Source organism: Peromyscus eremicus, chromosome 3 (genome assembly GCF_949786415.1).
Source record: "Peromyscus eremicus chromosome 3, PerEre_H2_v1, whole genome shotgun sequence".
Classification (NCBI taxonomy): domain Eukaryota; kingdom Metazoa; phylum Chordata; class Mammalia; order Rodentia; family Cricetidae; genus Peromyscus; species Peromyscus eremicus.
In genome coordinates, this window is record NC_081418.1 from 12,264,028 (window position 1) to 12,279,405 (window position 15,378).

The following is a 15,378-nucleotide window of genomic DNA, read 5'->3' on the forward strand; positions in this document are numbered from 1 at the left end:
TGTATTTAGCATTTACTATTATCTACAAGTGTTTCCACTGAAAAAGGATATTAAATAATTTCCCAAACTGGACTTCAGATCTGTATGGGAGATCCCCATAGACGACGAAGTTGACAAGTGACCTAAAGCCACCCTCTTTACTTGGCTTTAAAAAGGTTATTGAGAATTCAGTGTGCCCCTTACGGTGATCTTGCTTCTACAATGGACTTATTTTAACCTTACAATTGCTTTAGTTTATTTATTCATTTATTTGAGACAAGGTCTTGCAAAATATGCAAGACTGGCCTAACACTGAAGAACTTCCCCCTTCAGTCTGGGTGCTGTTAATACTGCCATGTACCATGATACCTGGGTTTACATGTTTTTAAAATGTGATATTCATCTCTTTATAAGTTCCGTTGTTTTAAAACATATCTGGAATATGTTACAAAATAAAAAGTTAAACATCAGCATTTTACACAGTCACTTAAACATTGCTCTTTCCCCAAGTGTGTGTGTGTGTGTGTGTGTGTGTGTGTGTGTGTGTATATATATATATATGCATCTTCAGATATATTCTGAATTCTAGACTGTTTTTGACAAAGAGCATTCTCCAAGGTTATTAAATACATGGAGTGTGGTACTCTAGACAACCTTAACAATGCAACATGTTTTCAGCCCAGCAGCACTTTCAGTTCTTATTTACATAGATATCTTCGAATGTGAGCATTTGCCAGTATTAAATGATTTTCTTAGGAAAAGTTTTTGAAAGTAAAAACACTAGGTCAAAGAGAGTAAAAGCTGTTCGTCATTAGCAAATATTAATTGTACAAATTAACACGATTCACTGAAAGTTCCATATATCCACACATCAAGTCCATTTACTCTTCCACCCTCTCCTCACCTCTTCCAAGTCCCATGTAGTTCTCGCTCATCTTTTTAACATATTCTACACATGAAACAAAACATACACTTGTTTTGTCTCATGTAACATGACCTACTCCAATTCTGCTTCCCTGCAAACGACAGACTGCCCAACAATACACATATGCCACATTTGAACCGTTCATCTTTCTGGTCCGGGGCTGTAGAAAATGAATTTGCCAGATGCGTTGAGTGCTGTGGACTCGTCATTTCCCGGTTCCTTTGCTGTCTCCAACCTCCCTCGTCACTTGTCAGTGCTGAGCAGGAATCAGGGTTGCTCTTAGGGGCTTGGTTGTTGTAGCTGTGAGGAACGGGATTTCTCATTTGTCTTAGTGAGGTGTGGGTTGGTGTGTAGAACAGCTACTGATATGTGTGTGTTACCTTGTATCTTCTCTATAGATATATACACACACAGACATATCATGTATATGCTTCTCTAGTGAACTCATCAGTTCTGGTAGTTTCTCAGCAAAGTCTTTTTGTGTTTAAAATATCTGGAAAGCAGGATTTCACTTCTTTCTTATTTTTATAATTTTTCTCACATGTGATCTCTAGAGCTAAAATCGAACAGTAGTGATATTAGATATCTTGTCTCACTCCTGACTGTAAGAAATGCTTTCAGTTTTTTCTCCATTCAATATATTAGCTCTATGTTTGTCGTGTAACAACCTTTAGTATGTTGAGATATGACCCTTCTACACTAAGAAGGCCTTTCATCAAGAAGGGGTGTGGAATTTTCTCAAATGCTGTTCTAGATCTCCTCAGAGGACCGTGTTTACTCACGTACCTCACTTCTGAATTGTGCACACTGAGCTATTCTTGCATCCTAGGAGTAACTCCAACTCTATCATGGTGTACATTCCCTGTTTTGATTTCTGGAGACAGCATCTCACTGTGTAGCCTAGAGTGTCATTAACTCTTCACCCACACTGGCAGCTAGCATTGTTCCGGCCCGTCTCGTGAATGTCCGATCACTAGCATTCACCAAGCCTATCAGCACGGGCTTTTCTTAACCAGTGTTCGTGTGCACATGCACACCTTGAAGGTTTTTGCATCTGTTTGACCAGAGATACTCTTGTATAGTTTTCTGGGGTTTTGTTGTTTGTTTGTTTTGTTTTTCTTTTCTGTCCTTCTCAGGCTTTAGTAGCTGGGTCATGTTGGCTTCCTAGAATGAAGATGGAGAGGTTTCTTCACTTTCTCATCTGTAGTGTGCACTGCTTCGTTGGGAAACTTACTATCATTCAATCTCATGCTTTTATTGTATTCTTAAATTCCTTAGATTCAATTTTGGTAGGTCATATTTGTTCAGGAATTATTCTATTTCCTCTAAATTTGCTACATTATGAACATTTTCCCCCTAGACATGTTCCCTAATGGGGCTGGAGAGATGGCTCAGCAGTTAAGTGCACTTGTTCTCTTTCAGAGGACCTGGGTTCAATTCCCCAAACCACATCAGGTGGCCCAAAACCACCTGTATCTCCAGTTCTGGAGGCATCTGACACCTCTGGCCTCTGTGGGCAGCGGCATTCCATGTGCATATACCCACACGAGACAGATATATAATTTAAAGTAGTAAAAAAATCTTTAAAAAATTAAAATCCCCTAATGATCCTGAGTTTCCAGTAGTATTAAGCATATGCTTTCCTTTTTTAAGTTCTATTTATTTGGATCTTCTCTTTTGGCTAATTGAGTGTTCAGCAATTTGATCTTTTTTTAAAAAAAACCACTAAGCTGGGCGGTCATGGCACACGCCTTTAATCCCAGCATTTGGGAGGCAGATGGATCTCTGTGTGTTCAAGGCTAGCTTGGTCTACAGAAAAAGTTCCAGGACAGGCTCCAAAGCTACACAAAGAATTCTGTCTCAAAAACAAATAAACAAACATACAAACAAACAAACAAACAAACCTAGCTCTTTGTTTAATTAGCTCTTTAAAGATTTATATTTATGTATGTGTGTATGAATGTCACATGTGTGAAGGTCTCCATTGAGGCCACAAGATATTGGATCCCTGGAGCTTGGAACCCATCTTGGTCCTTTGCAAAGGCAGTGAGTGCTCTCACCCACGGAGCCATCTTTCCTCACTGGTCCCTGATGATGCTCTTTTATGCTCGATTTTAATCGCTTGTGTCCTGACCAGCCTTCTGTTTTTAGTTTGGTTCATTCTCACCTTTCTACAAGACTTGGATGCATCACCAGGGTGAGATCTCTATATGGGGTAGGCGTTCACTGCCATAAACTTCCTTCCCAGCACTGCCTTTTCAGTTTCTCTTACTGCGCTCAGAGAAAACCACCTTGTTAATTCTTTTCAGTCTAGGTAATGTACTGGAGAGTGGGATCGTCAGTTCACACACTACTCCTGCCTTGGAGCACAGACTGCCTTCGGGTCTAACAGTGAGGTCAGGTGCTCTGGCACTTGGTGCACAGAAACTTATCTTCTGATGAATCATCCCCTTAATAAATAGCAATCCCCTTTATGTATCCCGCTGTTTCCTTAAACTCTATTTTGTCGGCTAAGTGTGGCTAAACCTTCTTGGTTTCGGATTCCATTTCTTTGGACGTTGCTTTCTATCCTTTCACTTGCAGATGCTGTATTTTATAGGTGAGCTTTCTTACATATTGTTGCATCCTGCTTCTAAATCCATTCATCCAGTCTGTGTCTTTTAATTGTAGAATGAAGACCATTTACATTTAGAGTTGCCACTGAAAAACATACTAGGTTCTATAATTTTCTTCTTGTTTGTATCTTAGTTTCCTCTTATTCACCTTTAAAGTCTGATGGCTTACTGCATTACTGTTCGATTCCTTGCTATTTTTCTTTCATTAACATATCTTTTAGTGGTATTTGAAAACACACTATTTTTTAGGAACACGGCCTATATACTCTCCCCAAATTTTTGCCATCCAATTACAATCTGATAACATATTACCACTAATGAGGATATTTGTTTAGTACATACATTCTTTGCCACGTTTTAGAATGTGGGTAAAGGGATGTGGAGAATGCAAGGAACAGAAATACCCCCCTGAGATTTCAATCTCTGTCAGCCATGACAAACTACCTGTCTCATGCTTCTTATGTGTAAAATGAAAGGGATGGGTGGAAGGTCTCTACCATCTCTTCAACTCTAAAACTACAGGTCACCAAGAGAAGTTCCTCTTACTGGTTCAGATATTCTTCTCTCAGGCTCTTTCACAGGTCAGAACTGATTTTAATGATACATCTCATCATGTTGTAATTTATAGAAGAATACCCCAAAATGTGAAACCCCCCTTATTTTTCACTGAATCCTGTACAAAGTATCTAAATTTGAAAAGGAAATTGAAAAAATCATTTCATGTGTATCAGTATCAGTGTGTTTTATCTGTCTGTATGTTTGTGTACCACTTGCATGCCATGCCCATGGAAACCAAAAGAGAGCATCAGATGCCCTGGAACTGGAGTTACAGATGATTGTGAGCTGCTGGGAGTGCTGGGGGCAAATCCAGTCCTCTGGAAGAAGCTCACTCACAGAGAGGACACTCAGCCGGTAACTCAGCATGGCTGCCTCCTCCCCAGCCGATTTCTGCTCAATGCTCTGAGGTCCTGACTTGCTGTTACCTTTGTCTGCTCTCTCAACCAGTCTACTTTAGTCATTTCTGCTGTATGTTCCGAGTACTTTATTTGACGATGCATTGCTAACTATCTGTTGCTTCTATCTATCTGCTATTTGCGAGTATTCCTTTAGTTTGTTAGCTACACACTTTATAAATTGATTTAAATCTAAAGGTATGGCTAGTACAAATCATTTTCTGGATGTTCAGTGTACACACACACACACACACACACACACACACACACACACACTTCCTCTCTCACTCTCCTTGTAATATCAGCACTGGAGAAAGGGAGACAAGAGGATTCTTGGGACTTGCTGAGCCAGCCTAGTCTAACCAGTGGTTTCTAGGTCCCAGTGAGGGACTCTGACTCAAAGACAAGGTGGATGGCTCCTGAGAAATGACCCCTGAGGCTGACCTCTGACCTCCCCACACATACGCAAAAGCACCCATACTCACGCACAACTGCATACTCACACACCAAACATATACACATTTTAGAAAATCCTGAAAGTAAGGAAAAGCAAGTGTTAGAGAAAAAAAATTTATCCAGACAATCTTTGTTCAGATACATTAAAATATTTTTAATTATAGGGGTTCAAATAAATAGGAGAGCTTTTCTGGTTTAGTAAGACAACTGAACAAACCACAGCAGTGAGTGATGGAAAACAAGTTCCATGGTCAACTTCAATGATGTCTGAAAGACTTCCTGTGCATTGTTTCCTAAGGCCAGGCTGCTGGGGCTCTCGTGAGTTTGTAAACATCATGTGTTCTCAGTGTGTGTTGCTGATAAAAATGAGAGTTTGAGGCACAGATCTTTGTGGTCAGTAAAATGACATACTATCCCACAGAATTATCTCTTCATTTAGAGGTGCAATGAAGCAATTAGGAAAAAAACCTTAACCAGGAGCTTGTACCCTTATAGCTTCAATCTCCACACGTTTTAAAGACTAAGTAATTCCCCAAATGAAGAAATTTTAGTTGGAAAAGTAAAAAATGGTATTGTTTCTTTCTGAAAGAATCGTTTACTAAATAGCTTTGGAGAAAGAAAAATGCATGATTTTGAAAAACATAAATGAATAAACTTCTTTACCCTCCCCCTCCTGCCTTCAAAAACTCATGTTTGATTACGGCTTTCACGACTGGAAAAAAACTGCAGCTGTTTTTAGTAAGTGCTCAGTGTGTCCATAAGCACATGACTGAACACTGCCAAACACACGCCTTAGACGTCAAGGCTATGAGCGCATTCTGACATCACAGACTGAAGATGATAAGCAGGCCCTTACTTCATAGACACCATGACTGTGTCTCTGATGCCAAACACATCTGTGTTTGGGACACCATACTGTCAGGATATAAGAAGGCCAAGACATTACCTTGTCGGATATGACCAGCCCTTGACATCACACACTTGTTATGTGTATTCTGTGAAATTACACAGAACTGCTTAAAAATGTCAAGCTTACCTCATTCCTTTAGAGGCAAATCATCAGACATAGGCTTGTCCTTCACGGCACTTAAGTTTTAGCAAGGAAGACACGCTCTTCATTAATAAAGAAATAGGACAGAAACATCAGAGGCTGATAGGAGGCATGCACTCAGTGAGTGTGAATGGCCTCTGGAAATATAATTCAGAAACCCGAATGATGTAAACAAGCCATCCGTGGTCCAAGGGAATCAGAGAGGAGTGTGATGGGAGCTGCACAAGGCCCGTGGTGGCAGCAGCAGTGTGGACCACGAAGAATGCAGTGCAAGAAAAGAACAGTCATCCAGGACTAGGCCACGTCGGGTTTGCAGCCGGGATGAAAGCTTGGACTATACGCAACTCCTTAGAAGCCATGGCAAGATTTGAAGTGCAGGTTAGCACGATCTGATATGTATCTAATAGATATGAGAATGGATTTTGTGTGAAGAATATAGACTGCAGGAGGATATGACTAGAGGGAGTAGATCAGTGAGACATCCATTACCTTGTGACTTTGGACAAGACCCAGGATCTCTCTAAACTTTGGGCTTCATCACCTCTCCAACAGGGACAATTCTGCAGAGTTACTGACAGCAATAAGGAAGAGAATACACATACAGCTCACAAGATGATGGCGGCTATATGCCAGTTATTTAATAGTAAATGGTAACCTGAGGATTATAACAATGAGGTTGATTTTTAGTATTAAGTAGGATGGTTGGAATAGCCACCGCCACGGTCTCTATGTACTGTATTCCCTCTGAGGAGTTACTATTGAAGTAGAGCCTGACCATGACTCTGAAAGTCTGCCATAGACACACCCATCTCCATCTGCACCCCTTGCCTCACTCATGCCAGACTAACTTCGAGAGCCTGGAACAGTCTCCTGGTTCTTAGACTTGGTCATCTTCCTACCATCACTCTACGGCATTGTAAGCACATCAGTACTATAAAATCATAATGCTTTTCTTCAAATGAAAAGTCTTCACCACAAAAATCAAGAAGCTCAATAAACACATGGTTAACTGAAGCTATTAACTCAGGAAGTAGTCTCCAACTGGGACTGAAGTTGCTTGGGCCAGAATTTACTCTGTGGGCGTTCACACTGTGAAGTCTGACCCCAGAAACAATGGCTGGAGGCCATAAGTATTTCTCTCAAGGGAACTCCAGGGAAGCAGGATGAAGAAACTGGGGATGACCAACCTCTGGGGCCTTCCTCATCATTTGTGTTAGTGAGGTGCATGGCTAGGAGACAGAGTACCAAACACATACCCATGGGGAATCCAAATCCACTCCCACCTGCCCTGGACCAGGCCCTAAGTCTTGGGAATTTGGAATGTCCATCAGTAGATATAGTCCTAGTGGATGCTGAGCTCATTTGGTAGTTGGGGGGGGAAAAGGGGGGGTCAGCCCTGTTCCGAACTCTCATCTCCGCAGACAGCATGTGATATCTGACTATGCTCCACCATAACAGAATGTGGATCCCCAGCTCACTGGAGTACCGCTGCCTGAGTCTGAATCCTGGCTCCAGGAGCAACTGGCTCTAACAGACAAAGAGCATAGCCTGTGTGTCCATCATCCTCACCTTAAAAAATGAGATGTTTTAACACAACACACCTACTACAGTCACTGCAAGAAATAGAACATTTACCAGGAAACCCAGTAAGTCCACCAAAGCATTTGTCAAGCTGTGAAAAAAGAAACAGGTAAAGGTGCAGGACAAACGGGGTCAAGGGAAGAACAGACGTGGGAGGAAAGCGGAGGCATGAAAAGAGGATGAACACTCTCAGGACTTTCCATACTGCACCTCCCCAATCATGTGTATCAGAACGCACCTACATCCCCGAACGCAGAGAAGGTGGGGACAGAAGAGAACGGAAGGGAGGAGAGGGCTGGATGGGAACACAGGAGAAAGTGGAGGCAGCAGCCTGAAATCAGGAAAGCCTTGACAAGCAGCTGCCAGTCTTTGAGCTCAGAGAGGTGCCCACTTTTCTTCTGCTATGAATCTGCAGGAAACCACAGTTTTCTGGAAGAATGGTTAGAACCACATCCTCAGAGCACATCCGCAGCAGGGAATCGCGAACATCACCACCAAGAAGCGTTTTTCGGATAGGTAAGCATTGTGCTTAGCTTGACTCACCTTCCCAGAAACCTCTAGTTCTTTCTTGTCCTTCAGAGAATGACCAGACAACATTTTCATTTCAATAATGCCACCCAATATGATGAGCGGTATAATCACTATGAGTAAAAGTGTTAGCTGCCAGCCATAGATTAAGGATATGATAATTCCTGTCCCGAGATTTGCTACATTCTGGGTAATTCCAGCAAGCCTGGAACCCATAGCCTGAAAAACACAACAATTAGAGACACATTTTTACATTAACTGTAAAAGACATGTACTCTTAAGAATAAGGACAATTTGCTTCCATGCAAATACACTAATTGTCTTCTCAGTTACTAAAGCTCTGCTTTAATTTTAAGTTTATTGTGTTTCTAAAATGAGGATTTCCCTGACTTCTACATAAATATAAAAGAGATCATCAGTAATCCAGAACTCAGATGTTCTGTCTATTCTGATTCCTTTTTCTTTTTTTGGTGTGTTTGTATTGAGATATGTGGGTGCATGTGTGTTTGTGGAGTACATGTGCATGAGTGTGTTGGCGTACTCACCCATATGGAGGCTAGAGCAGGATGCAGGGTGGCTTCCTCTGTCATTCTCTGCCTTACTGCCTTGAAACAGGCTTTAACCATAGATTGCTCCCGAGCTCCTGGGGTCCACCTGTCTCTGTCCCCCAACGCTGAGGTTACAGGTACATGCAGCCATGGCCTGGCTTTTTTTACATTGAGTGTTTTGGATTCAAACTCAGGTCTTTGTGCTTGCAGAGAAAGTCTTACCTACTGAACCCTCTCCCCAGCCCCGGCTGATTCTTCAATACCAAAACATCGTCATGTATCAAAGCGTGATCACTAAAGCAAGCTATGTAAAGGAGACTGGCCTGGCAATGGTGGAAGTTTCAACATTTGGCACCCAACTGCTTATCAATTAAGAATAGCCTTTTTCAATAAGGGCATTAAATCATACCTGGGCTCATTTGAAACACTTATTAGGTGTCATTTACTTGGACTTGGGAAAAAAATACGGAGCAAAACTTATGAAAAATGTGTGCTTGCATGTGTGCGCATGTGCGAGTGCGTGTGCGCATGCGCGTGTGAGTGTGTGTGTGTGTGCGCGTGTGTGGTGCAGTCAACTAAACTTCTACTGAGGAGACCCTTTGCTATGTTGTGCACAAGTCAAAGAGCAGAGTGACCTTTAAAGGGCTCTTCCCACACATTTCTCATGTGAAGATCAAGAGAGGCGACCTGGAGACTCTGCAGGATGGGGATGCACTCAGGTGCTCCTGGTCTTAGCTCCTATAATCCTACCCAGAACTCATTCCCCACAGCAGCTGCTGATGGACAGAAACACTCAGTGCATCTCCCATGGGCACAGTAGAGGCATTTCCCTGGCCGTAACCTTTAAGACATAGGCAGATCCTGCTTTGGTAGGTCTTAGGGCCAAAGAATCAAGATAAATCACAAGATGACAAAATCTTGCTATCTGAGGAAGGTGTGAGAATCAGAGCCTTAGCACTAGCCAATCTTATTAGGATATTCCTCCTAGAAGAATGAGGAAGAATATTCCTACAAAAATCACACTTTCCCTTCCATCAGACTCCTGCCTGCATGACATCATTGAGGTCTTCCTTCCTTCCTTCCTTCCTCCCTCCCTGCCTTCCTTCCTTCCTCCAACCCTCCCTCCCTTCCAACAGCTAGGCAGTCCCTAACTCTGTACCCTGCCTCCAGCCATCCTTCTGCACTTTTTGATAGTCTGACCCACCAAGAAGACTGTATGAGGGCAAGAGTCTTGTCTGTTCCATGAAATACATAACTACGTCTTGTTTGTACATTTTGTCCTGCACAACTCATCTTAAGTCTTTACTGTTTGATTTATCCATTTAAAAAAGATAAATATAAAACTAATTCTTGAGCTTTACAAGACTTTGAAGAATTTTCCAACTCGCCTATGTGGTTTCCTATTCCAATCTATTTTAACAGAAGCGCCATCTATTACTGCCTGTGAAGTCATTGTGTAGTTCTGTCTTACAGGAAGCTGGAAAGATATAGACTGGCAGGAAGGCTCAGGGTTGAGGGGGACACAATGGGGAACATGTTTGAGTTTTCACACCAGCTTCTTGTAGACTGTTGCTGTGAAGTGGTGGGTACAGAAGAAACCATCTTCAGCCAGGAATCAAAACTTGATGATGTGAGAATTCAAAGCTGTTCCCTCCAGACAGGCAATAATTTTTAATATGTGTTTTGTTTCCTACGATCATTTTAAGGAAGATTTTCTACCCTCTGCTCTGAACTGTAATGTCTAGAAACATGTTGACAAGATGCATATGTGTCTTTTCTTGAGTAGCAATTATAACTGTCCCTTGATTAACTGAGCAGTAAAACAGACTGACCCTTCGAAACATATTATTAATACTTCCCCTTCTATTAACAACCCTCACACCTCAAATAAGCCTCCTGGGCAGGATACCACACACAGAGGGTCCTTTCCTAATAACTATCCTTGGTGGGCCCTATTAATTGTATGAAAAACAGCAATAACAAAACAATGCCTCTAAGTTATATCCTATGCAATGTATAGTTAATCTTATACCTTAGCTACAATGCATGTGATATCCCAGTGGGTTAAACAAATATTTATGTTTTCTTAAAGACAGTCACTAATACCTATCAGGGAAAATCAGTCTCATGCTGGGGATCAAAATGGAAAGACAACACCCACTCACCCACCCACAGGAAGGAAGCACGTACCCCTTTAACATTAGCAGCGTCACTGGCGAGCCTGGTGGTCAACGCGCCGGTGCTATTTTTATGATCATCAAACCAGCTTATATCCTGTAACATAAAAGGTATTTTAATTAATTAATTTATTTATTATGCATACAGTGTTCTTCCTGCATGTATGCCTGCAGGCCAGAAGAAGGCACCATATCTCATTACAGATGGTTGTGAGCCACCATGTGGTTGCTGGGAATTGAACTCAGGACCTCTGGAAGAACAGCCAGTGCTCTTAACCTCTGAGCCATCTCTCCAGCCCAAAAAGTATTTTTTTTTAAATCAGCTATCACATATCCCCGGCATTTAATATTCAAATTTTAATGTTCAATAGACAGAAGAGAGTTCCTATGCAAACATGTAACTGGACTATTTGTCAATTTACGTAAAAATGCATATTTGTCTCCAGCAGAACTCTAAGTATTAAATTGTGAAGAGTAACATGTCACTATCATTATACAGCCTCAACTCAAGAGAGAGAAGGCACAGGTAAACAAATTCACGCTGTCTTAACAGTTATTAACACTCTGGACAAACACCTATCAAAGAAGGACAAAGAAGGAAGGGACAAGGTAGAGAAGGGGCAGAGAAGGACTTTCTAAGGGGATGTGTGAGCAGACATGAAATGAAGGAAGAGATGAGAGCCTCTAAGAGAGAGAAGATGTAGCGCTTGCAAAGACCAGGGCCAAGGCACACTCAATCTTAACTAAAGCTAGCAGGCTGTGGTAGCGTAAACAAACAAACAAACAACAAACCCACTGTGTTTATCTCTAAATCTGCCTCTTCCTCCAGATCCTTTTGTCCTTCTGGGGTCCCCCTGAACCTTCCACAACCATTGTTCAAGTTACCTATGGTGTCTTGAAGACACCATGTGCTGGACGGGCGTACCATTGCAGATGACCTCTGTGAGGCAGATGGGAGATGGACATGTGCATGGCCTTTGGCAACTGTGGAGACTATGGACTTTTCCCTGATAGACACGCACTGCCTCCAGATTGGGATGAGGTTGGAGGTACGACACCAGCTAGGAGGCTGATGAACAGGTGGAGCAGAGGCGAACATATTAAACAGAAGGGGAGTTATTAGGTTTCAGTATGAACCTCTGCAGGCCTGACCCTCATGTGCACATTACCCCACTCCCAATATACACAGAATTTAAAAAAATAAAATAAATCTTAAAACACCAATGAAACAACAGCCCAAGAAAAGTTACTGTCCTGTGGAACACTGATGCTTCTGAGCTGGGTTCAAATGCCTCCAGCTTGCCTGGGCTAGGATGCTTGAACATTCAGTGATCATAAAAGGTTTAAAGTCATATGCGATTTTCTCACAATTGATAAAAAAACAAAAATCTTCCCTCTTTCAACTGGGCTATCCTGGAATCCCTTTCCCAAATCCCACTTCTTCTTTAAGGAAAACATCCTCACTGTCTGTTTGGAGGGTCTTGAAGGTGCACACTGTGAGATGCACTCTGTCCTGTTAAGTCAGGGAGCTTACACTGCATGGAGAGCAAAGAAACTAGGCAGTGAGGGATGGTGAGTTACGGCGATGACCTTGGGTTTGTGGAATGAGAGGCATGGAGGGTATCTCCTGAGGGTAAGAGTCATGACCTGGTATCCCAGCTTCACAGGAGAAGTAAGGAAGAGTGAGGAATGAGGGCTACTGAAGATTACTTTGGCTTCTGTGGTCTTTCAATGCTGGACCAAAAGGTTGGAAGAGAATCTACTCTGAAGACTCTATTTGTCTCAAGTCAGTCTGGTTCCTTGTGCCCGCCTTCAGCAAACAGACTGCAGGTCCACAGTCTACATCTAACTACAGATGGCCCACCAACATCTCAAGAGGAGGCTGAGGGAGACCCATGCAGCCTACATCTACAGATGGCCCACCAACATCTCAAGAGGAGGCTGAGGGAGACCTGTGCAGCCTACATCTACAGATGGCCCACCAACATCTCAAGAGGAGGCTGAGGAGACCCGTGCAGGATCTCTATCTAAGGAACTTGACAGAGCTTTTACAACCTGTGTCCACAGCGCACAAGAGAGAAGTCCTACCTCCCCTCCCCCGGGTGCAAGCTCACCAACCATACCTGTCTCAGCATGGATTTGAAAACCATGTATCGGAGTCGCTTGGTGAGGATCTCTCCGGCTTTACCAAACATGAAGCCCTGTGAAGAATGAGAATGCGTCACACAGAAGGCTGACCGGAGACTCAGACACTAAGTACACAGCGGGATCAATGCTATTGCAGAGGCAGGGTGAACGTGGAGTCACAAGGCCCCATTCCTGGGTGTGCTGTATTGCTGTGACTCTACCCAGGAGCCAGCGATGTAGCTGGAGTGGTGGGAGGGCTAGCAGAGGCCAGTTTTGACAGCAACCCACGGCTCCCTGTCAGCGACAAGGTGTCCGGAGGGGTACCACAAATGCGTGTACACACCCCACCCACCCCATCCTCGATGAACAACAGCAAGCACTTAGAAAGCTGGGGCACTCTACACAAGCCGTGAACAAAATTTATCATCCAACTGGAACATTTGCGAGACAAAAGAGATGTGCACTGCCCATGACTGCACAAGAAGCTAAGGGGAAATCTGGGAAAAAGAAATTACAGTCGCCTGTACATGAAGGAGGCAGAGAACAGTCTTAGCTTACAAACTGAAAAAGCCAAAATCTGGGACCAAAGCCGATCGAGGAAGGTGGCTCACCAAGAGAAAGCCTTTTGCACTCTACCTCCCCATCCTTCAAGGCTACGCACTTCCATGTCTGAGGGAGGGACGAATAACCAGGAAAGAACAGTACGACATGAGTGGGCCTCCATGCCAGGCCACATCTGTGAAAGAAGGTCAACCACGTCCTCCATAGGATGACCACGGGGACAAAGGAAGCAGCAGTATTCCCCGTTCCACCTGAAACTGGTAACCACAGCTGAGACACAGAAAAGCCGTGTGAGAAAAGCTGTGTGGTGCAACAGAAAGGGGAGTCCTGATTCCATCCCTGTGGTGTCAGGAAATGGAAAAGGCAGCCATATATTCTTCTGTGCTCCCAAGGGTACTCTGGGTGTTACAGAAAGAAGGAGGACTACATAAGTAAAGGCCAGATGGGAACACAAACAGGTTTCTGCTGATGGACCAAATGACATGTGAAAGGTCTTTCTCACTTCAAATTTGCTAGACTAGATGGGCTGCTTACTACCTGCCTGAAGTGTGCCACAGGGAAACTGTCACTGTTGTTTTTGCTGAGAGCTATCTTCGGTCACATGGTGGGCTACATGATGACCTCATAACCCTATAACCATCATGCTTAAAACCAAACTGGGGGTTGAACAGTTGACAGGTTTCCAGAGGCCACAGGTCAACAGTGGTATAACTGGGGTCTACACCAAGGTATGCAAATTCCTGAGCAAGATGGGACCCAGTCTGACCTCCCGCTCCTCACTCATGTCCCTGCCCATTTCTCAGATGAGCAGCTGGGCATATTCCGCCCTTCCATCATGGACTGTGCTAAGCCGTTCTGAAGTTCACCGGCTGTCTCTCAATGTGAGTTGGCAGTCTTACCACACTGAGTTTGAACTCAGTTTCTCCAACAAAGCCAGATTGTGAGAGAATAGCTTTCTCTCCTCAAGCTTCACCATTCCAACTGCCAAAGCAGGAATGACCAGCTCAAAGCCGCCTTCCTCCCAATCTCCTGCCCACTCCACATGGAGCAAATGAACCTTCTCTAAACATTTGAGACCCACCCTCTTGCTGGTAGGCAGTGCCTCATTTATTCTAGCAAGGTGTAGTTCTACAATCTTATAAGCATTTGGTCAAAAAACTCTTTTATTCATTTTTTCCCTCCAACAGTGTTCAGGAACTGGGTCTTGTCTAAGAAAATATTAATGCATGTCTAGAATGCATTAAGTAGGGGCTGTAGAGATGGCCCAGCAGTTAAGGGCACTGGCTGATCTTCCAGAGGACCCAGGTTCTGTTCCCAGCACCCACATGGTGGTTCATAACCATCTGTAACTCCAGTTCCAGGAGACTGGTGTCTCTCTTCTGGCTTCCACTGGTACAAGGCATGCACATGGTGCACAGACATGCATGCAGACAAAACACTCTTACACATAAAACAAAATTTTAAATAAAAAAAAAAAACCAAAATGTATTAAAAGAAATATTCAGAGTTTCAGCTAAAAGATTCCATGTGGTTAATCACTGATTCATTCAATAGGAGGTTACTTCCCAATGCCTCATACATCTAGGCTTTCTCACTTGGTCGTAAGTTCTCTCAATCATCCTGAGGTAACCTTTCCCATATGTTAGAGAAAGGAAGCTCAGGCAAAGGCAGCTAAAATGGCTAACTGTTCACAGACACATATTTGGCTCTGTGTGCAAATGACAGAAAGATCTAGGCCTAACCCCAGAGTCCACACTGCATGCCTTTCCAAACAATAGCAATTGAATTTGAGTCATATGATTTTCAACCTACAAAAAATGTTAAAGATGTAAGTGCTTCTCTCCTTTTACTGATTGGCACTCTCCTATCATTGACAG

The 15,378-nt window shown here is 43.1% G+C and overlaps 1 protein-coding gene across 5 annotated transcripts in view; it reads right to left on the reverse strand.

The window, feature by feature from the left end:
• LOC131906617 (multidrug resistance protein 2) overlaps nucleotides 1-15,378 on the reverse strand; it is a 246,496-nt gene that overhangs the window by 106,837 nt on the left and 124,281 nt on the right. Inside the window, exons 19-21 of one of the 5 annotated variants that reach the window (XM_059257283.1) lie at nucleotides 12,937-13,014; nucleotides 10,827-10,910; nucleotides 8,104-8,307 (exon numbers count right to left, since the gene is read on the reverse strand). The exons of the other annotated variants lie outside the window; for them this stretch is intronic. Coding sequence (XP_059113266.1) covers nucleotides 8,104-8,307; nucleotides 10,827-10,910; nucleotides 12,937-13,014 — 366 coding nt within the window. The remainder of the gene's footprint in view (nucleotides 1-8,103; nucleotides 8,308-10,826; nucleotides 10,911-12,936; nucleotides 13,015-15,378) is intronic. 5 annotated transcript variants of the gene reach the window in all.